Below are 23,828 nucleotides of genomic sequence, written 5' to 3'. Positions count from 1 at the left end.
GTATCCCTGGGGAGGCCATGGTTTGCAGCGTTCCTCAAACCTACCTGACTTGGAACCCCTTCTTTCACGAAGCCTCATCTGAGGCTGGTGTTGTGTAGAACCACTTAGAAAAAATGCTGACACAGAAGCTCCACAGTCACCTTGTTTCAAGTCTTCTGACAAGGGCCACCTCCCTTTCATGGCAAAAACCATTGCAGTGTGAAGTAAATAATTACTATCAAGAGTAGTATACTACCACTTGGACTCTAGTTTCCTCTTAATTACAGATACCATTTTTCGTCAAGTTGAAGGCTGAAAAATATGCTTTGGTTCGAAAAGAAATGTTTAGCAAATTGACTGATTTCTAAAACTATGAAGCAGAAGGGAGGAGACCATAAAATTCAAAAACCTAAATTTGAGTTTGCAGTTTCCTACCCTGCTGTGTCCCGTCTTACCTGTCCTAATTTAGTTAGCTGTGGATCCTGCCAAAGGTAACGGTGTGTTCAAATTTATCTCTGACTGCTTCACTTGCATCTTGAAAATGTGGTCTTGGGAGCAGGGATGGAGAATATACAATCACAAGTGTGGCTTCCCCTTTACCTTGGGGGGAGGGGGGAGGCGTTTAGTGTTCTTCGTTGCTTTGTTTTGTTTTGCTTTGCTTTTCCTTCTGAGGAACTTTTTCCACTGAGGAACATGACATTATAGTGGTTCAGAAATTTTTTGTGCTCAGTTTTGATTTAACTATTCCCCAAATCTAAGATTGAAACATCCCAATTAGCATATAGATCATTCCTTGTTTATGAAATGTTCTGAGGTTAATTCTACCTGTTAGGGAAAGATTTACCTACAAACGTGGGCATACTCTGACTCTCTCTGGCACTCTACAGAATCACACAGACATGTACATTTTCTCCCTATCCCATTATCCAGATTTATTTTCTTTTATGTGAAATTATTTTCACGTATTAATTTCTTATCTATCTCAACTACTAGACTCAGATTCTTATTATAACCAAGGGCTTCATGTCGTTCCTTTGTATATCATCAGCAGCTTATAGAGTGCTTAAAAATGCACATGGCAGGGCGCCTGGGTGGCTTAATAGGTTAAGCATCTGACTTTGGCTCAGGTCATGATCTCACAGTTCATGAGTTCAGGCCCCACGTCGGGCTCTGTGCTGACAACTCAGAGCCTGGAGCCTGCTTCGGATTCTGTGTCTCCCTCACTCTCTGCCCCTCCCCCACTCACACTCTCTCTCTGTCTCTCAAAAAATAAATAAATGTTTAAAAAAAAATGTACATTGAGGGGCGCCTGGGTGGCTCAGTCAGTTAAGCGTCTGACTTCAGCTCAGATCATGATCTCACAGTCTGTGAGTTTGAGCCCCGCGTTGGGCTCTGTGCTGACAGCTCAGAGCCTGGAGCCTGCTTCAGATTCTGTGCCTCCCTCTCTCTCTGCCCCTCCCCTGCTCATACTCTGTCTCTCTCTGTCTCAAAAATAAATAAAAACATTTAAAAAAATATTTTTAATGTACATTGCAATTTTGGGAAAAAATTATCAAATTATTTAATTTAAGGAAATGCTTACCAGTATAATTTTTTTCTAATTAATAGGAATCATGTGTTGGATTTTAAATGTAGGAAAAAATGGGGCACCTGGGTGGCTCAGTCGTTTTAAGTGTCCGAATTCAGCTCAGGTCATGATCTTGCAATCCATGAGTTTGAGCCCCGTATTGGGCTCTGTGCTGACAGCTCTGAGCCTGGGGCCTGCTTCGGATTCTGTATTTCCCTCTCTTTCTGCCCCTCCCCAATTCAGCTCTGTCTCTATCTCTCAAAAATGAATAAATATTGAAATAAATAAATACAATCTTTTTAAAATGTAGGAAAAAATTAATTCAATATCATTTTTAGCTGTCCGATTATAGAAAGACCCTTTTCTCCATGAAAATGTGAGTCTATTTTTAAGGGTAGCTACGACCAAGTAATACGGGGTTGCAAGTACAGACACAAATGTTTCTCCTAGATCCACCCGGGACGGTTCCCGGGGCCGGTCAGCATTCTGTGCAGAGTATTGTAGTGATGGCTGCTGCTGAGGATCCTGCCCTCCAGAGACATAGACTCTGAAGGAAAAGAGTAACTCATGGGACAGACACTTCATGAGATAAAAGAAAATGTGCAAATAAATCTCAACAGTTCCAACCAGAAGAAGAAAACAATTCCAGATGAGCAATCCAGGCACTTCTATAGTGCGTGCTATGTTAGGGAGCTTTTTACTAAAAAGATAGCTTAACTGATAGTCTTCCAGCCTCAGAAATAAGAAGGCCAGAATCCACAGTTCCTCTTTCTTCAGTGCAGAAATGGTTTTCCAAGACCAAACCAGGCAACGGGGACTTCAGCTGTTGAGCAAACGTGCTTTCATTTGCCACTGGGGAAATCTGTTTCGCACGTTACGCAACCTCCCCAGTGTGCTGCTGTATTTTCTAGTCTGACAGTTCTTCTCACCAACACTGACTGGCTCACATGGGGAAGAATGCCTCTTGAAATTATCTTGTGGGGTTAAAAGTGCTCTCAAAACCAACTGATGAGTAAATGCTACAAGTCGCCCACTTTGGTACTGGGTGCTGCGAGGTGTAAGAAAAAAGCCACCATATGACAGTGACCCTCAAGGAGCTTCCGGTCTGGCTGGAAGACAGAATTACTGTCTGAAATAATAAAGCGGTAAATAAGAATCAGCCCTGGATATTTGAGATGCTACACTGTTTTGCTTCTCTAGTTGTGTTGAGGTATACAGTTCAGTGAGTTTTGGCTGGTGCAAACACCCATGTAAATCACAGCCCTGTCCCAATATAAAACATTTCTGTCACCCTGAAAAGCCCTCTCATGCCCCTTCTGAGCCAAGCCCTACCACCACCAAAGGCAACCACTCTTCTGAGTACTTTTACCATAAAATACTCTGCTGTTTCTTGACCTTCATTTAAAAAAAAAAAAAAAAGGGGCGCCTGGGTGGCGCAGTCGGTTAAGCGTCCGACTTCAGCCAGGTCACGATCTCGCGGTCCGTGAGTTCGAGCCCCGCGTCAGGCTCTGGGCTGATGGCTCGGAGCCTGGAGCCTGTTTCCGATTCTGTGTCTCCCTCTCTCTCTGCCCCTCCCCCGTTCATGCTCTGTCTCTCTCTGTCCCAAAAATAAATAAAAAACGTTGAAAAAAAAAATTAAAAAAAAAAAAAAAGATTTTTTTACTTTGTTTTGAAGTAAATTTGTAAGTTTTATTTATAACTATTTTGCTAACTTATTTTTGGCTACTTTGCAAGGGAAGCAGCTTTTTTATATACTTCCAATTTTAAGATAATCTGAGTAATCTCTTATACTGGCTGAGTTACTTAAATCTAGATTAGTGAGGTTATAATCAGATTATCACAAGTTTCATGAGTAAAATCAATCTCCTGTGCCAAACATAGCTTCAACTATAAGTTTAAAAACACAGTGTTCTAGGGGCACCTGACTGGCTCAGTCGGTTGAGCGTCTGACTTCAGCTCAGGTCATGATCTCACGATTCATGAGTTTGAGCCCCCATGTCAAGCTCTGTGCTGACAGCTCAGAGCCTGGAGCCTGCTTAGATTCTGTGTCTCCCTCTCTCTCTGCCCCTCCCCCACTTGCGCTCTATCTCTCTCCCTCTCAAAAATAAATAAACATTAAAAAATATTTAAAACAACAACAACAAAGAGGGGCACCTGGGTGGCTCAGTCGGTTGAGTCTCTGACTTCAGCTTAGGTCACAATCCCCTGGTTCATGGGTTTGAGCCCTGTGTCGGGCTCTGTGCTGACAGCTCAGAGCCTGGAGCCTGCTTCAGATTCTGTGTCCCCTCTTTCTCTGCCCCTTCCCCTGCTTGTGCTCTGTCTCCCCAAAAAATGAATAAACGTTAAAAATAAAAAAATAAAAAAAACCAACAGTGTTCTAAGGGGCACCTGGGTGACTCAGTCGGTTAATCATCCAACTCTTGATCTCAGTTCAGGTCATGATCTCATGGTCGTGAGTTCAAGCCCCGAATCAGTCTCTGTGCTGACAGCAGGGAGCCTGCTTGGGGTTATCTCTCTGCCCCTTCCCTGCCCACACTTGCTCTCTCTCTCTCAAAATAAATAAATAAACTGTAAAAAAATAAATAAAAACACAGTGTTCTGCACAACTATTTTAACAAGTATATTTTTTCCATAACAAGCATCCATGGTCTAGAAATTACAAGTGTCTTTGAAATTATTAAAACTTTACAATTATTAAATGAAAACTTTTGCCCTTTTAGTAGAGAAGTGTAGATAGTAACTAAATTTCACAATAAGAAGATAGAGACTAAGGATAGATTTAACTTTATTGTCTTGGAATTTATAAGCATCAGCAAACCTTCCTTTCTTTCTTTCAGAAAAAAGGGTTTGGGACAAGATCTGGTGTTTTATGTGAGCAAAAACGCTTTGGCCAATAGCTCGTTGTATTCTCAAGTATCCTACTTTATTAGAAAAACCCTGTGCCTTTAGTTGCGATGTTAATTTTTGGTTTCACTCTTAACTCTACATGCATCCTATATATTCATTCTACAACTGTGTGATAGAAGTTCCAAGGAAAGAGTGATCATTTTTTACTTTAGGAATTTTAGAGGCTTTGTAACGGAATGAGAACTTGAGCAATATCTTAAAATATATATAGATAAAAAAGGAGAGAGTGGAAAATCACAAACATTTAAGAGAGAGAGTAACATGAAGAAACCTGTCAGGAGCAGAGCCCTTCCAGAAATAAAGTTTAAAAAGGAGAACGGTGGCGGGGGGGGGGGGGGGGGGGGGTGGTGTCTGGCTCAGTCGGTAGAGCATGTGACTCTTTTGGTTTCAGGGTTGTGAGTTTGAGCCCCATGTGGGGTGTAGAGACTCCCCCAAAATAAGAAGAATACTAAAATCTTTAAGATAAAAAAAATAAATGAAAAGTGGCAGATAGAAAAACTCTTAGGGCTCCTGGGTGGCTCAGTTGGTTGAGCGTCCAACATCAGTTCATGTCATGATCTCACAGTTCATGGGTCTGAGCCTTGCCTCTGTGATGACAGCTCAGAGTCTGAAGCCTGCTTCGGATTTTGCATCTCCTTCTCTTTCTCTCTCTGCCCTTTCCCCACTCACACTCTGTCTCTGTCTCCCTCTCTCTCTCTCAAAAATAAACATTAAAAAAAAATTTTTTTTGAAAAAAAGAAAAACTCTTGAAAGTCAGGTAAAGGAATCAGAATCTGAGTGTCAGGAGACCCTGGAGACTCTAGTCTTTGTATTCAAAGCAGGAATCCCCCTACCACATCCACATCAGGCATTCACTTTGATTCTGCTTGAATCCTTTCCTTGTGGGGCATTTACTGCCCTTCCACACGGTCCACTCTTGTTACGGACGGTAGTAATTATGAGGCATTTGTACCATTGCCTGTGGAAGGCACTGTCCATTTTTGAACATGTAGATTTAATGACATACTCGTTATACTTAAGGAAATTTCATCTAAAATACACCTATCCATTGCATTAGGAAAAGGGCAGAATGCATTGTTTCAAATAGGGGTTATGTTTTTTATAGCTTTATTGAGATATAATTCACATACCATACCATTCACCATTTTAAAGTATACAATTCATTGGCTTTTACTGTGTTCACAGAGTTGTATTTCCATTACCACAGTTTTCATAACTCCTTAGCTGTCAGCCCTGCAAACTTTCCATCTCCCCCAGCTGAGGCAACTAATGATCTACTTTCTGTTTCTACAGATTTGCTTATTCTGGACATTACATATAAATGGGATCACACAATATGTGGTCTTCTGTTACTGGCTTCCTTTACTTAGCATAATCTTTTTAAGGTTCATCCATGTTACAGCGTCTATCAATACTTCTTTTTACTGACATATTCCATTGTGCGGATATATCCTATTTTATTATCCGTTCATCAGTTGATGGACATTTAGGTTGTTTCTTCTTTTTCACTGTCATGATTACTGCTGCTGTGCACATTCATGCACAAGTTTTTGTGTGGCTATGTTTTCAATTCCCTTGTGTATATACCTAGGAGTAGAATTTCTGGGTCATATGCTAACTCTATATTTAACTATTTGAGGAACTGCTGGACTGTTTTCCAAAGCAACTGCATCATTTTACATTCCCACCAGCAGTGATGAAGGTTCCAGTTCTCCACATCCTGGCCAATATTTGTTATTACTTGTCTTTTTTATTGTCATTCTAGTGGGTGTGAAGGTGGTATCTCATCGTGGTTGATTTACATTTCTCTGGCGGCTAATGGTGTCACGCATCTTTTCCTGTGCTTCTTGGCCACTTGTCTGTCTTCTCTGGAGAAATGTCTGTTCCAATCCTTTACCCGGTTTTTTGTCTTTTTATTATTGAGTTATATATTGTAGGTTCAATATACATTCTCTTCCTTTAGAGATAAAAGCCCCTTATCAGAAATGTGATTTGCAAAACATTTTCTCCTATCCTCTGGGTCGTCTTTTCATTTTTTTAATAGTGTCTGGGTCACGTGTTTTTAGTCCCATAATTCTTCCGGGTTTTTCTTGTTTTCCCTGTTAAACTGTAAAACTGTGAAATTTAAATTGTAAAATTCTACAAACCCGGAAACCACTACTCCTTTTAGATCTCTGTTCATCCAGGAGAACGGGCCTTGCGTGGTACATATCTGTTCAAGAATGTGTCTGCACCACCAGCCACTGCTGCCCCTAGAGGTTTTCCTGCAGATAATTTGATTTCATTCTGGGTGAGATATTATAGTTTATTGGTTTGTTTTCTTACAGGTGAATCGATTTAGTAAGGTGGAAGACCGAGCAATTTTTGTCACTGACCGTCACCTATATAAGATGGACCCCACTAAACAGTACAAGGTGATGAAGACAATTCCGCTCTATAATGTAAGTGTTTTCTGCTCCTTTCTGAATAAGGGATTCTTAACCTGGTATTCCTGGACCCCAAGTGGGTCAGTAATTGATCACTACAACCTTTGGGGCTTTAGGGAGCCCATGAATTCCTGAAATTGTATGCCAATCTTATGTTTTGTACAAATGCACAATTTTCCATAAGAAGGATCCAAGAGTGCCTGGCTGGAGCGTGTGACTTTTGATCTTGGGGTCATGAGTTCAAGCCCCACGATGGGTGTGGAGTCTATTTTTAAAAAAAAAAAAGAAGAAGAAGAAGAAAAAGAAGGATCTGAAGTTACCAATAAATTAATGAAGCATTTTAAAAAGCCAAGTGTAAGCGTTCTGCATTCTGTGTGATCTTTCTGTATTCCTAATCTTACATACTGCTTAAATGTTGTGACACATAATGTATTTTCTTATATATTTTCAAGAGGTTTGTTTTTATAGGGAAATGGAATCAGGTAGAAAAACAGTAGAGAATTACTTTATGAAAACATTACCTCTCTTTCAGAGGTAAAATGTGTGCTGTTCCCAAAAGTTCTTTTCACCAATATATTTTCCCTCTGATCTAAACTCACTCAGCTGTTCTCCATAAGGTTTTCAAGTTCTATAATCATTTCTCATTTGAAATATGAAATTTGGTGGATATCTCCCCGAATCTCAATATAAGATTTTTTTTTTTAATTTTTCTCCTGCTGTATGTGGTCTGCTTTACAAGTGACTGTTGGTTCTGATTCTTCAGAAAGATCCTGCTGACTACCAGATCCTTTTGAGAGTCAGGTGGTTTTTGTCTGTCTGCTAGTTCCTAAGGAGAGAGGTCTGTGTTTGTCCAATAATAGAATCCATGAGGAGTATTATTTAAAGATTATTTTAAATCCTTTTGGTATCTGCAAAAGGGAATAGGAAACATACTGTTTTGTAGTTTTATGTTGTTAAATCAAGAGTCCTGTTGGTTGTGAGGGACCACAGAAGGGAAACTATTCCTGGGTTTGCTAAATGATTTGGGACGTCACTGCAGGGTTGATTATGGGGTTGAAATTTGTGTCCATTACACTCCCTGCCCCCACCCCAATACACACACATGCATCTTTCTCCCTTTCAATAAAAAGGCTAACGGATTGCAGCTAAGAAGAAAATAGGACATTCTTGATTTCATATTGTCTTCTTAGCAAGCTCTTGTAATCTCATGTATCAATCACAGTTTAAGCCTAATAACTGCAGTCTTAGAGTAGGAGACGAAGGAGGATATGGGAGAAAATCAGATTTTGTCAAAGTCAAATGAAGTGTGGAAACAAACAAAAAAATAAATTGTGGCCTGTGTTTTATTTCTTTACTTTCTATTAAAGTAGGGAGATCAATCTATTAAAGGGAGATCAATCAGAGCACTTGATACAAGTTCAATAAATAGCTACGCAACTCTGAACCGAAGTTATTTTGCCAAACTACCATCCTTTTTCATGGTGACTTGTGTGTCACTGTTCCCCATCATCATCAGCATCGTTGTCAATGTTATAAACAATATATAATATAAAAATTAACAGCAATTAATAATTGCAGTAAAGGTAAAACAATGTCAGTAGAATGGGTACACACTGTCACGGATGCTATCAGTCCTCTGCCTGTATCCCACTGCACCCGCTGATCATTTCTGGGCACACCTTCCTGACTCCAACAGCCAATGTCCTTGTCGAAAGTCCCCCATCAGGCTGCCAGAACCCCCTTTGCCTGCACCCCACGGTGGTAGCTGGTTTAACAAGGCCCTGTTGGCTGCCTTTCTGTCCCTGAACCATCTCCCCACTCCCTTGCCAGCATCCCTGCCCCTCCCAAATCACTTCTGTATGTTTACCAGCCTTTGTCTCGGGGTCTGCTTTGGGAAGAACTAACTTTGGAGTAGCGGTAGCGTCTTAGAGGGCGCCAGGTTGAAGGGGACAGAGGACTTCCAACTGAATCTATAAAAATGTTTTTTCAGTCTGAAACAATTATGGCAAACTATTAAGTGTTGATCGTGAAAACATGAGTCTTTGTGGCTTTTTCCTTTAAACTTTTTGTATGATCAGAATATTTTGAAATTAAACAGAGTTTAAGACAAGGAACCTTTAAACAATGATAAGATTAGTGAAGAAACTGGGAAGGGAAGGAAGAAGATGATCTCCCTTTTAACCATGTTGTGTTTCAAGGCAGTGGTGAAACTTGGAAGATATACATTCCATCCAATGTAGAGGAGGAAAGAATTCAGCACTCAAGATAAAAATTCAAGAGTGGATCCATGTTGGAGGCTGAAATTGTGAGTCTAGAGAGAGAAAGGGGGCAGGTGACTGGAGAACATTCACAGCTAAATGGTCAGCAAAGAATCGCTGAAGGAAATGTAGTAGAAGGAAATCTCTCAATGGGCTTCCATTTGCTCACCTCTCTTTTAATGCATTGAAAGAGCTCTAGTTTCCCTTCAGTACCATCGGTTATGAGTTATTCTAAGAAAGATAAGAACTATAGGAACACTGTTTCAGAATCCAGTTGGAAAGTTCTCAGAAGTCAGAGTAATCGCTAAGAACAGATAGCTAAGGGGCCCACACCCTTCTCATTCTCGTGCCTCTCATTTCTTTTTCGTAGACTCCTTTCCTGTCTCAGTTAAGCTTTTCTGTCCCCAAGAAACAGATTGGGACCATATACTGTCTTGAGTAATGTTTTTAATGAGGATACACATGGTAGTCAGGGAGAAGAATCTGGCGAAAGCTAAGGAAATGCTACCATTCGGTGTTGAAAGAAGCTCTAAGGGGCTGTGTTATCCTGTAGCCCCCTGAGCAGCACGAGTGCTGGGAGCGTCTGCGTTCCTTCCATCCTCTCAGGCTCTACTTCTCTCTGTGTGTCTTCTTACTAACAGTCGCCGTCCTTGCCAGATGGCATGGGCCAGCACTAGGCTTAGATCTAAATCAGCCAACCCAACAAACCATCCGAGTGTCATCCTGCAGTAACATATTGCACACAGGCTCCAGATGAGGCCTCCCCATAGCAACCAATTCCGTATGATCTACATTGCTACCGTAGTTCCTTGTTAAGCACTCGTTAATCCATGCATCATCTTCCCTGACTTTTCCTGGGATAGCATGGGTAATTACTACAGTTCATTTGGGGCACAATTGATCCCTTCCCCCTACAATCTTTGACTGCTGTCCTTAGGCCGAAGTCATCTTTGGGCCCTGGTCACAGAGCATGCTGGGGTGGGTCAATAGGAGAGAAGTGCTTCAAACAGGCAGCTTCCTCAGGCACCCTTGGATCCTTGGACTCCTCCCACCTACACCTGTTCCAATCTCCTGGATCCCAGTCTTCCCCAAACAAAAACTAAATCATGCTCATGGATGCCCATTGCGGTAAGAGTTTAGGTGATGCTGTAGTTTGGCTGTGTGTCTAATCCGTTTCTAAATCTGGTCTTCATCGGTGCTTTTTAGCAGAATGTGTTTCCTTAACTGCTTCCAGCCTGCAATATGGGACCAATATTTGTTGCTTTCCTAATGCACCGTAAAAAGTACTCAACCGGGGCGCCTGGGTGGCGCAGTCGGTTAAGCGTCCGACTTCAGCCAGGCCACGATCTCGCGGTCTGTGAGTTCGAGCCCCGCGTCAGGCTCTGGGCTGATGGCTCGGAGCCTGGAGCCTGTTTCCGATTCTGTGTCTCCCTCTCTCTCTGACCCTCCCCCGTTCATGCTCTGTCTCTCTCTGTCCCAAAAATAAAATAAAAAACGTTGAAAAAAAAAAAAAAAAAAAAAAAAAAGTACTCAACCAATTTACTATCTCTGCATCTCCTAACCCATTGACCTTGTATAAAGCAGTAGCACCTAAATGCCCCAGGCACTTAACTCTAATGGGCACATGCAGCGGCTCCCAGGGGCTCCCCAGAGATCGGTTAAGTGACTGCTTTATCCCTCCAAACCACGGCTTTACATGCTGGGTGGAGAGATCCTATTCCTTGTTGACAAGCTTGCAGCAACCAGGTGCACATCCCGTCTGAGAGGTGTTTCTTGTAGCATCCTGGTGCCTCATTTCTTTCTGCTAGATCTTGAGGCATAATGAACAGAGACTTAAGGAGACTCAAGAAATGGGGAGTTACACCTCAGTTAGAATGCCAGTGTAGGAATTATCTTCATTTGGGGTTTTAGAGAGCTGTAGACCAGATTGTCTTGTTACAGCCTCAATAACTAAACTCTTCATTCAACAAATGATTGCCGAATACTCATTATGTGCCAGACATATAGGTATTGTGGCACAGAAGTGTCAAAATAGTCAAAATCTCTGCCCTTACAGAATTTACATTGCAGTGGGGAGGGGAGGCAGCAGATTCTACTTACATGTATGTATTTGTGCATATATGTATATGTATGCATGCATATATATATACATTCATATATACATCATATAATCCATTAGAAGGGATAAGGGAAGAAATAGAATAGGGAAGGAAGATAGAGGATATGAGGGGTGTTATAATTTCAAATAGAGTGATCAGGCCTCACCGAGAAGTTGACATTTAAGCAGAGACTCATAGGAGCTAAAGAATGAGCCATATGCTTACTTGGAGGAAAAGTATTTAGGGTACAAGGAACAGCAAAGACACAGAGACGTGAGCAGGGAGGAAAGAGCGAGCCTACGGGGGGCTGGAAATGTTTTGCGCCTTGATCTGGTAGCAGTTACTCTTCTGTATATGTTTGTTAAAATTCACCAGGCTGTTTCCTTGAGATTTGTACTTTCTGCTGAGTGTAAGCTATATACCTCAATAAAGGGGGAGGCAAAAGAGAAAAAGAAAGCTATCTATGAAAGAGGATAAGGGAGGGGGTATGTCAAAGAGAAAAGTGAAGTAAATGAAGCAAATGATAATTCAAGCCCAGGGGGAGTTCTGACCCACTCAACAGCCAATGGTGTGTGGACCATTATCGCACAGCATGTGAAACACGTGACAGTCATGTTTGCTTTCTCCTCTGTCTAAACAAGAGTACATCCCCACTCCCCTCCACCCAGAGACGCAGCCCTCAGCTGTTCCTCAGAGGAGAGGGGAAGACACTAACTAAACGAGGGTGGACGCCTGATATAAGGGAAGCCAGTTGTAGGCTGCCAGTGACCCAGTCCTGGGGCCAAGAGCTCCTCACTGTACCTCTTACGTTCCCTCCGTGTTCCTAACATTGATCAGATGTGCTTTTTTCTCATTGTTTCCCAGATCAGTTTTGCTGGAGACCTATTTTATTGATTTCGTTACCTTTTCATTGACCTCTGCTCTTGTTTTTTTTTCTTCTCCATTCTCTAGATTTACTCTGTTGGTTCCTTTTCTAGCTTTTTGCGTTGAGGGGTTAACTGCTTTCATTTTTATTGATTGATTGATTGATTGATTGATTTACATCCAAGTTAGTTAGCATATAGTGCAATAATGATTTCAGGAATAGGTTCCAGTGATTCATCCCCTACGTGTAACACCCAGTGCTCATCTCAACAAGTGTCTTCCTTAATGCCCCTTATCTATTTAGCCCATCCCCCCACCCACAGCCCCTCCAGCCACCCTCAGTTTGTTCTCTGTATTTAAGTCTCTTATGTTTTGTCCCCTCCTTGTTTTTATATTATTTTTGCTTCCCTTCTCCTATGTTCATCTGTTTTGTATCTTAAAGTCCTCATATGAGTGAAATCATATGATATTTGTCTTTCTCTGACTAATTTCGTTTAGCATATTACCCTCTAGTTCTATCCACGTAGTTGCAAATGGCAAGATTTCATTCTTTTTGATTGCTACATAATATTCCATTGTATATATATACCACATCTCCTTTATCCATTCATCCATCAATGGACATTTGGGGTCTTTCCATACTTTGGGTATTGTCAGTAGAACTGCTATAAATATTGGGGTGGATATGCCCCTTTGAAGCAGCATACCTGTATCCCTTGGATAAATATCTAGTAGTGCAATTGCTAGGTCATAAGGTAATTCTATTTTTAATTTTTTGAGAACCTCCATACTGTTTTCCAGAGTGGCTGCACCAGTTTGCATTCCCACAAGCAGTGCAAAAGAGATCCTCTTTCTCCGCATCCTCACCAACATCTGTTGTTGCCTGAGTTGCTAATGTTAGCCATCCTGACAGGTGTGAGGTGGTATCTCATTGTGGTTTTGATTGCTATTTCCGTGATGATGAATGACGTCGAGCATTTTTTCATGTGTCTGTTAGTCATCTGGATGTCTTCTTTGGAGAAGTGTCTATTCATGTCTTTTGCCCATTTCTTCACTGGATTATTTGTTTTTTGGGTTGAGTTTGACAAGTTCTTTATAGATTTTGGAGACTAACCCTTTATCTGATATGCCATTTGCAAATATCTTCACACATTCCATCAGTTGCCTTTTAGTTTTGCTGATTGTTTTCTTGTCTGTGCAGAAGCTTTTTATTTTGATGAGGTCCCAATAGTTCATTTTTGCTTTTGTTTCCCTTGCCTTCGGAGACGTGTTGAGTAAGAAGTCGCTGCTGCCAAGATCAAAGAGACTTTGCCTGCTTTCTCCTCAAGGATTTTGATGGCTTTCTGTCTTTCATCCATTTGGAGTTTATTTTTGTGTGTGATGTAAGAAAGCAGTCCAGGTTCATTCTTCTGCATGTCGCTGTCCAGTTTTCCCAGCACCATTTGCTAAAAAGACTGTATTCCATTGGATATTTTTTCCTGCTTTGTCAAAGATTAGTTGGCCATACGTTTGTGGGTCCATTTCTGGGTTCTCTGTTCTCTTCCACTGATCTGAGTGTCTGTTTTTGTGCCAGCACCATACTGTCTTGATGATTACAGCTTTGTAATACAGCTTGAAATCCAGGATTGTAATGCCTTCAGCTTTGGTTTTCTTTTGCAGGATTGCTTTGGCTATCCGGGGTCTTTTCTGGTTCCATACAAATTTTAGGATTGTTTGTTCCTAGCTCTGTGAAGAATGCTGATGTTATTTTGATAGGGATGCTTGTTTTTAAATTTTAGTTTTTAAAAATGCATTTAAAATGTAAATTTGTGTTTATGAATGACCTTGAGCTGAACTTCACATGTTCTAATATGTGGTATCATCCTTGTTGTTCCATTTTAATTATTTTGTCATTTCCATTGTGAGTTCTTCTTTAAGCCATGGGCTGTTTAGTGGTATATTTTCCAATTATTTTGTATATGATAATTCATAGTACATGTGTGTATGTGTTTTCTATAGGGAGGAAGTTCACAAACTTCAAATTCATTTATTGTGAAACAATCTGTTTTGTATATATTTTATGTATACAAAAAAATTAATTTAAAAAATTAAAAATTCAAAAAAGAATTAATGTATATAACACCACATGAATCTGTTACCCTATAGCCAACATTCTACTGCACTGGCATTACCCCTAAGTTATTTTTTAAATATAAGAATCTATCAGATCACTATCTGTTGTATTGTTCTCATCAGTTTCTGTTAACACTAAAACATACTGCAGAATTAAAAACATTTAAAGAGAAGTGAGTTAAAATCTAGAAGGAAGAGGGGCACCTGGCTGCCTCAGTCAGTTGGTTAAGCTTCTGACTCCTGATCTTGGCTCAGGTCATGATCTCAGAGTTCATGGGTCCAAGTTCTGCACTGGGCTCTGTGCTGATGGCAAGGAGCCTGCTTGGTATTCTGTCTCCCTCTGTGCCCCTCCCCTGTTTGCTCGCTCACTCTCTCATGCTCTCTCAAAATAAATAAAAATAAACTTTAAAAAAGGAAGGAGGGGCGCCTGGGTGGCGCAGTCGGTTAAGCGTCCGACTTCAGCCAGGTCACGATCTCGCGGTCCGTGAGTTCGAGCCCCGCGTCAGGCTCTGGGCTGATGGCTCGGAGCCTGGAGCCTGTTTCCGATTCTGTGTCTCCCTCTCTCTCTGACCCTCCCCCGTTCATGCTCTGTCTCTCTCTGTCCCAAAAATAAATAAAAAAACGTTGAAAAAAAATAAATTAACATTAAAAAAGGAAGGAAAAAGAAAGAAAAAAGAACAAGCTAAAAGATAACCATTTTTCTTTTCTTTTTTTAATGTTTTATTTATTTTTGAGAGAGAGAGACAGAGTACGAACAGGGAAGGGCCAGAGCAAGAGGGAGACAGAATGGGAAGCAGGCTCCAGGCTCTGAGCTGTCAGCACAGAGCCCAACACGGAGTCAAACCCACAAACTGTGAGATCATGACCTGAGCCAAAGTCGGACGCTTAACTAAGTAGCCATCCAGATGCCCCTAAGCATTTTTCATTTTATGACTTAGAAATTTCAGGGCACTTGGGTGACTCAGTTGGCTAAACATGTGACTGACTCTTGATTTCAGCTCAGGTCTTTTTTTTTTTTTTAAGATGTTTTATTTTTGAGACAACAAGAGAAAGAGTGCAAACAGGGGAGGGGCAGAGGGAGAGGGAGACACAGAATGTGAAACAGTCTCCAGGCTCCAAGCTGTCAGCACAGACAGAGCCAGATGCGGGGCTTGAACGCAAGAACCGTGAGATCGTGACCTGAGCCGAAGTCAGACACTTAACCGACTGAGCCACCCATGCACCCCTCATCTCAGTCTTGATATCAAGGTGGTGAGTTCAGGCCCCACACTGGGCTCTGTGCTGGGCATGAAGCCTACAAGGAAGGAAGAAGGGAAGGGAAGGAAAGGAGGAAAGAAGGGGAAGGGAAGGGAAGGGAAGGGAAGGGAAGGGAAGGGAAGGGAAGGGAAGGGAAGGGAAGGGAGGAAGAAAGAAAGGAAGAAGGAAGGGGAGGGAGGGAGGGAGGGAAGGAAGGAGAGGGAGGGAGGGAAGGAAGGAAGAAGAAAGAGAAGGGGGGAGAGAGAGAGAGAAAGAAAAGAAAGAAAGAAAGAAAGAAAGAAAAAGAGAAGGAGGGAGGGAAGGAGGATGGAAGGAAGGAAGGAATCCCCTTCTTCTCTGCCATTGCCCCATTATTCACTCTTACCATCTCTCTAACAGGTCAAAGCAGTGTTATTAATCCCTTATATCAATACGTAAAATAGTCCCCAGTCCAATTTCTCTTTGAAAATGAGTGTCTGAACTAGAACTGAATATATCTTTGCTTTTGTATTCTATTTTTTGGTGACAGGATCCCATTAGAATAGAGATTTTCAAACTTTCTCATGAGGCTTGGGGTAACTGAAGTAAAACTGAGGTCACTGGATTAGCAGATCCTTGGAAGGTTTTATTGACATGTGGCATACCCCTCCCACCTGTTCATATCCGGGCAAATACTTTAACTCTTTTATTGAAGTATACCCTACATGCAGAAAAGTGCACAAAGCTTAAGGGTAGAGCTTGATGAATGATCACAAAGTGAACCCATCTATTCAGCTGTTACCAAAGTCGAGACACAGGCCATTAATAGGCCAGAAAGCCCCATTGTGTTCCCTCCCGGTCACTGTCTTTTAGTGTCTATGTGCATACGCTTTCATTGGACACTTACCCCGGCGTGAAACTGTAGTGGACAGATGCAGTTTCCCAAAGTAGAGTGCTCATGTACACCTCCACCAACAGCGTGTGACCATTCCAGGTCCAGCCGCCGTCTGTCCAGCACTAGCTATGGAGAGTGTCCTCAGTGTTAGCTGTTCTGGTAGGTATGTGGCAGTTACTCATTGTGGGGCTTTTTTTCCCCAGTTTTATTGAGATGTAATTGACATATAACATTGTTCAAGTGTAAGGTGCACAGTGGGCCGATGTGACACTTACATGTTGCAAAATGGTTACCACCTTAGCATTGGCCCACAGCGCCATCACATCACATAATTACAGTTTCTTTTCTGTGGTGAGAGTATTTTAGGATCCACTCGCTTAGCAACTTCCAAGTATATAATGCAGTATCATTAACTGCCATCACCACTGCCGTTCAGCAGTTTCCTAGAACTTACTCATCTTACGACTGGAAGCTTGTGCCCTTCGTCCAGCATCTCCCACTTCCCCTGCTCGCCAGCCGCCGTAACCGCCACTCTACTCTCTATTTCTGTGAGTTCGGCTTTGTTAGATTCCACGTGTAAGCAAGATCATATAGTATTTCTTTGTCTGGTTTATTTGGTCCAGATGGTAGGATTTCTTTCTCTCGTGGCTGAATAATATACAGTTATGTATATATACCACATCTTTATCCATTCCCCTGTTGATAGATGTGGATTGTGTTTTGTATTTGCATTGCCCTTTTTACTAATAAGGTCTGACACCTTTTTGTGTGTTTATGGATCATTTGGATGCCTTTTGTGAATCTCTTACCCATCTTTCTATTCAGTTGTCTTTTAAAAGTTGATTTCTATGGGCGCCTGGGTGGCTCAGTCAGTTAAGCCTCTGACTTAGGCTCAGGTCAGGATCTCGCAGTTTGTGAGTTCAAGCCCCACACTGGGCTCTGTGCTGACAGCTCAGAGCCTGAATTCTGCTTCTGATTCTGTGTCTCCCCACCTTCTCTCTGCCCCTCCCCTGCTTGTGCTCTATCTCTCTCTGTCTCTCAATAATAAATAAATGTCAAAAAAAATATTTTAAAAAATAAAAAATAAAAGTTGATTTCTAGTTCTCTTTATATTTTGCACAAGTGCCCCTTGGCAGTTACAGACGTTACATATACTTTCTGACTCTGTGACTTGACTTTTCATTCTGTAATGGTGGGTTTGAACAAAATTTTTTTATGTTAATGCAGCTCAGCTGAGCACTTTTTTCCTTTGAGGTTGATGCAGGGGTTTTTTTATTTGAGAAGTCGTTCCCCATCCCAAGGTCACAAAGGCATCTTCTGTTGTACTCTATACACTTTATTGCTTTACCTTTCACATCGACAGCCGCAGTGCTCCTAGAATTGATTTCTGTGTGTGTGTGACGCTGTAGCCCTGCATTCATTTTCCCCCCTGCATATAAACAATCGGCCTAGTACCACTCATTAATTTCCAAATCCCTCCCCTTCCATTTCACCTTCCTCCCAGCATGATGTTCTCACTAGCCACAGCCATATACATGGAAAGAGAGCAGAGGAGGGTGGTAAAGCAGATCTCATCAAAAGTGACAACATTTCCTCATTTTCTTTGTCTTAATGTCAAATTCCTTTGGGAGTCTGGCAGGTTCAGAAATGAATGAAGCCCATACTCTACCACAGGGCAGTCATCCCTCCACTGTAATGGCCATGACCATGCCTGAGCCCCACTATGCCAGGCCTTTGGATTCCCCTAAAAAAAGCTGAAGTCTGTATTTGATGTTAGTCTCCTGATTGTTAAATGCCATGCAAGCCAAATAAAGCACATCTGTTGGCCATATTCGGCCCATAGGTCACTGCTTTGCTACTCCTATTAAAAAAAAAAAAGATCTTTGAGGCACCTGGGTGGCTCAGTCAGTTTGGTGTCCGACTTTGACGCAAGTCATGATCTCACAGTTCATGGGTTTGGGCCTTGTGTTGGGCTCTGTGCTGACAGCTCAGGGCCTGGAGCCTGCTTCAGATTCTCTGTCTTCCTCTCTCTCTCTGCCTTCCCCCACTCACGCTCTGTCTCTCTCTCTCTCTCAAAAATAAACATTAAAAAAAAAAGATCTCGTCATCTGCTTTCTTTTTTTTTTTTAAGTTTATTTATTATTTTGAGAGAGAGAAAGAGCAAGGAAGGGGTGGAGAGAGAGGGAGAGAGAGGATCTCAAGCAGGCTCTGCCCTGTCAGCACAGAGCCCGTGCGGGGCTCCCACAAACCATGAGCTCATGACCTGAGCCAGAATCCAGTCAGGTGCTTAACCAACTGAGCCACCCAGGTACCCTGTTGTCATTTGTTAGTTTAAATGAGCTACACCTGTGTGTCTCAGCCTCTTCCATGCCAAACTTTAAAACTTCTAAAATCTACGTTATGTTTTATTCTGGATTTTGTGTGGCAGGAACCATAGAAATGCTAACCATTTCTCACTTATAGAAAGCTATAACTGGGTGTGAGCTTCATAGAAGGATACATTTCCTACTTCAATTAGCAAGGAAGGAAAGGAATAAAAGGAATTTTGGGAGAGTGTCTTTCCTGTCTGGAGAACTCTCTGCCTCCTCAGTGTTAAATGCTAATTCCATCCTTCTGCCTTTTTATTATCAAGTTTTTCGAATGTATAGAGAAGCTGAAAGAATAGTAAGGGAATAAATGCCCTTATGCCCTCCACCTAGATTCAATAAATATTTGGTTTTTTTGCTGTATTTGTTTGCTCTCTCTCATGACACTTTGCCACCAAATGCTCCTGTGTGTATATGCCCCTGCGAACAAGGACCTTCTCCTTCATAACTATCGTCCCATTTCCATATCTGAGAAAAAAACATTTCCAAAATATCACTTAGTATCTAGCACTTAGTCAAATGTCTCCACTCATTCAAAGAATGTCTTACACTTATTTTTTAAAATACGTTCCTATTGTAGAGGTACATGTCTTTTAGTCCAGAACTGTACCTCCACATACAGTCTTTTTTTCATGATGTTGACTTTTTATTTATTTGTTTATTATTTTTACATTTTTTTAATGTTTTTATTTATTTTTGAGAAAGAAAGGGACAGAGCTTGAGAACCATAAGATCGTGTCCTGAGCCAAAGTCAGGCTCACTCAACCGAGTGAGCCACCCAGGCGCCCCTAATTTTTTTTTTAACTTTTTTTTAAATTTTTTTAATGTTTATTTATTTTTGAGAGAGAGAGAGAGACAGTGTGAGTAGGGGAGGGGCAGAGAGAGAGAGAGAGAGAGACAGAATCCGAAGCAGGCTCCAGGCTCCAGGCTGTCAGCACAGAGCCTGACGTGGGACTCGAACTCATGAACTGTGAGATCGTGACCTGAGCTGAAGTCGGACGCTTAACCGACTGAGCCACCCAGGTGCCCCAACATTTATTTATTTTTGAAGGAGAAAGAGACAGGGCATGAGCATGGGAGGGGGAGAGAAAGAGAGAGACACAGAACCTGAAGCAGGCTCCAGGCTCTGAGCTGTCAGCACAGACCCCGACGTAGGGCTTGAACTCATGAGCTGTGAGATCATGACCTGAGCTGACTAAGCCACCCAGGCACCCCTGGGTGCCTTCTTAAGTCATGAGGTTGACTTCTTAAAACAGCGTTATTAAATTATCATTTACTGTAATGGGCTGAACGGTGCTTCCCCCAAATTCATTGGTTGAAGTTCTAACCCCTAGTCCTCAGAATGTGGCTGTGTTTGCAGATAGGGTCTTTAAAGAAGTAATTAGGTTAAAATGAGGTCATTGGGGTCAGACCTGATCCTGTATGAATGGTGCCCTTTTAAGAAGAGGCGGTTGGAACAAAGACAGGTACAGAGGGAAGACCATGTGAAGACAGAGAGAGAAGATGGCCATCCACAAGTGGAGGAGAGAGGCCTCAGAAGAACCACACCCTTCCACATCTTGATCTTGGACTTTGAGCCTCCAGAACTTACTTAAGCCATCCATTCTGTGGGGCTTTGTATGGCTGCACTAGCAAACTCCTACGTTTACTGACCCTAAAATTCACCCATTGTAAGGTACAGTTCAGTTACTTTAAGTAAATTTATGCTTTTGTACAAACATCACACAGTCCAGTTTTAGAACATTTCTGTCACCTCAGAGTGTTCTCTTATACCCATTTGCAGTAAATCCCCGCTCCCAACTTCAGCCTATCCTTTCACCTTTTCTAGAAATTTCATATACATGGAATCATACAACAGGTATTGTTGTGTCTCTCGCTTCCTTCACTCAGTATGCTTTGGAGGTTCATCTCGGTTGGGCCGTATGTCATTGATTTGTTCATTTAATTGCTGAGTAATAGTCTACTGAATGGATATACCATATTTCATTTCTCTATGTACCATGTCATGGACATTTGGCTGCTAGGTGCATTTGCATACAAGTCTTTATGTGGGTATGTGCTTTTATTTCTCCCGGGTGGATATCTAGGAGTGGAATTAATTATTCTATCATATGGCCTTTGTTTAACTTTGTAAGAAACTACCAAACTTTTCCAACATGGCAGCTTCATTTTACATTCTCTTCCGTATGTGAGAGTTCTGGTTTCTCCACATCCCCACCAGCACACAGTCTGCATGACACTGACTTCTTAGAGTCTAGAACTGGTCTCATCTGGATTTGTCTGTTTCCTTATGGTTCATTTATTCTCCTTGTCACTGTAGTTCCTGTAAACCAGAAGTTAAATCAGGAGGCATTAATTTTATTTGCCCAGTGCGCTTCACTTCTTGAGACCATACCTTGAAGCTCAACAGAAGAGGCATATGTACAGCTAACCCTGCTTTGTGATCGTCTTTAGAATATGTAGCCACACTATTATTATGTTTCTCCCACTGTGGTCTAAGTTTCTGTCTGCTTATAGAATAGATACCCGGTGTTCTCCTCTGCACGACTAGAATTTAGCATAAAAATAAAGATAAATATCACCATCACATAATTACATATTGATAAGTTGCTCATCACTATAACAATACCTGTTATTTTCAGCTTCTTTTCCCGGTCTTTTTTCATAACCGAATTCTTCTGATACTTTGTTCTTGATCTTTTTTGTTTAAGTTTTTACAGCTTATTAATCCTCTCGTGAAAAGCCTGCACCGTCCCTGCAGGTGACTATGGCCACCACAGAACCTTTACTCCTTTGTGCTGGCATCGGCACTGTCCTCTGCATCCCGCCCCCCCCTCCCCCCCGACCTTCTTCATTCTGTTCTTGTGTTCCTTTTGCTATTTTCTTGAGGTCTTTTTCTTCTCATGTAGGCGACGTCTTGCAAGTCTATGTTTGGGTTCATTTTCCTTCTGTAATCCAAGGAGTCCTAAATCGTGCCAAAGTCATTTGTCTTACCACCACCAAAATGCATCCTAAATCCAAATACAAAGATGATGTCTGATGTGGTCTTGTATGTTTTGGCCAGTTTTTCCCAAATTTCTTAGTTTCTGTTGCCTTTCTGGGGTGAAGGACATAGATGACCATTTGTTTCTGCCATATTAGTCAGTTAGTCGTGAACTTCCTGGCTCAGAGAATAACTATGTTGTTCGTAATGGCGGTCAATCGTCAGGCAAGCCGGGAGGGAAAGCTCTATATTTCTTATTTATTTCTACAACTTGTAGCTCTCTCCCCCAAACCCTGGCAACCTCTGATCATTTTACTGTCTCTGCAGTTGTGCCTTTTCTAGAATATCATATCACTGGAACCATATGCTTTGTAACCTTTGTAGGTTGGCCTGTTTTACTTAGCAGTAGGTATCTGAGGTGCCCCCATCTCTTTCCATGGCTTGGTAGCTCATTTCTTTTTATCACTGAATACTGTTCCAATGTATGAGTGTGCCATAGTTTGTCCATCCTTCTGCCTATTGGAGGACATCTTGGTTGCTTCCAGTTTGGCACCATCGTGAATAAAGCTGCTGTGAACACTCACGTCCAGGTTTTTGTATGGACACAAGTTTTCAGGTCATCTGGGTACATACCTACAAGTACAGTTGCTACATCATGTAGCAAGACTAAGTCCGGCTTTATGTGAACTGCCAAATTGTCTCCCAAAGTAGCTGTACCATTTTGCATTCCTACCAGCAGTGCATGAGAGTTCCCACTGCTCTGCGTCTTCACCAGTATTTGCCAGTGTCAGTTTAAATTCTAGCCATTCTAACAGTCATGTAGTAGCGTCATGTATTTTTCTCGTAGCCTAAGCTACGTAGCTCAGTGTATGCGGGGGTCTCAGCTAATCTCTTCAGGAATCACCCTCCAGTCTCTGTCATCAGTTGGTTTGTGTTCAAGAGAGAAAGACTGATCTTTATGTAAGCCTAAACAAAATATAATTAAAATATAAATTTGACACCTTTTTTCTCTTTCATTAGCAAAAACGATCCAGCCTGCTTATCATTTAGCAATGAGTCCAGTCGCTCTTCGCAGGAAATATAAAAATAGAAAATCATGACAGGTTTTTGAGACTGTTTTCAGTAAGCACTGTTCTCACAAATGGCACAGTCGAGTAATTATAAACAGCAGTCTGAGAATGAAACATTCAAGTTACAAGTGACCCCTGTCTTAGCCACAGAGTGGCTTTCTTTGTACAAATAGTGCGGAGTTGGGATAGGGTTTCAGCCAGCTGGATTCTTTGTTACTGTCAGATTAGCATCATCCGCCTTGAGTCACTCTCTACACTGTATTTGTAAGTGGTAATAGCGAATTAAAGCATCATTTCCAATGTCAAGAAAGGTTAAAAGTTTTACATGGGAAGGAGGGTCAGAATTTGAATGTTTTGCAAAGCTGGGAGACTCGTGGTTGCTGGGCTTGATATGGAGAATAGTCAAGAAGTAACCTACATAATTAGTAACATGTACAGAACTTTGATCACAACCTATTTAACTCTGAGAATCAACCTAGAGATCACTATAGATGGGTGGAAAAGATTGCACCCCATGGCTGAGGTGAGTCACGTGAATCAACGAGCTTGTGTCTTGTGAGTTCATGGGGACATGGGCTCGCCCCAGCCAGCACTCAGGGAGCTGGTTGCCAAGATCGAGTTTAATTTGCGTAAACATAAAATCTGTTCACTGGTTTCAAGTGAGACCACATAAACTGAAACATTTAACCCAACCTCAGCTGGGACTCTTCTTATCCTTTTGTTGGTGAGCTGTGTTGGTTTTGAAAAATGCTTGAATCTGCCCACTAATGCTGTTTGATATAGTCCCTTTTTATCGGTGTGGGCTTGATGGCCAAGGAAGTAGCCAATTAATTACACAAATATCTCCTTTAGTTCTGTGGAGAATACAGGCGAGCAGGGAAGAGAAAAGAGACAATTATCAGAACCGATGCGAGTGTTTTGTAGAGGTAAATGGGTTGTAATTATGCCGGGCTTCATGCTTTATTACTCCATCTGACAGTGACTGGCTAGAAAGCTATCATTTCATTTGGAAGATGGATCATCTTTATAATGTGTACGGGGGTGAGCCCTGCTGAAATCCATCGCTGTGGGCTCTGCTCCCGATCAC

General features: G+C 41.7%; 1 protein-coding gene across 3 annotated transcripts in view; it reads left to right on the top strand.

The window, feature by feature from the left end:
* Positions 1 to 23,828, top strand: part of MYO1D (myosin ID) — a 362,982-nt gene that overhangs the window by 218,247 nt on the left and 120,907 nt on the right. For all 3 annotated transcript variants that reach the window (XM_060647779.3, XM_078437479.2, XM_060647780.3), the window contains exon 20: positions 6,781 to 6,894. In XM_060647779.3, coding sequence (XP_060503762.3) covers positions 6,781 to 6,894 — 114 coding nt within the window. The remainder of the gene's footprint in view (positions 1 to 6,780; positions 6,895 to 23,828) is intronic.

This window comes from Panthera onca, chromosome E1 (genome assembly GCF_046562875.1).
Source record: "Panthera onca isolate mPanOnc1 chromosome E1, mPanOnc1 haplotype 2, whole genome shotgun sequence".
NCBI classification, from domain to species: Eukaryota; Metazoa; Chordata; class Mammalia; order Carnivora; family Felidae; genus Panthera; species Panthera onca.
The sequence above is the reverse complement of the archived record's forward strand: the minus strand, read 5'-3'. Positions and strand labels throughout refer to the sequence as shown.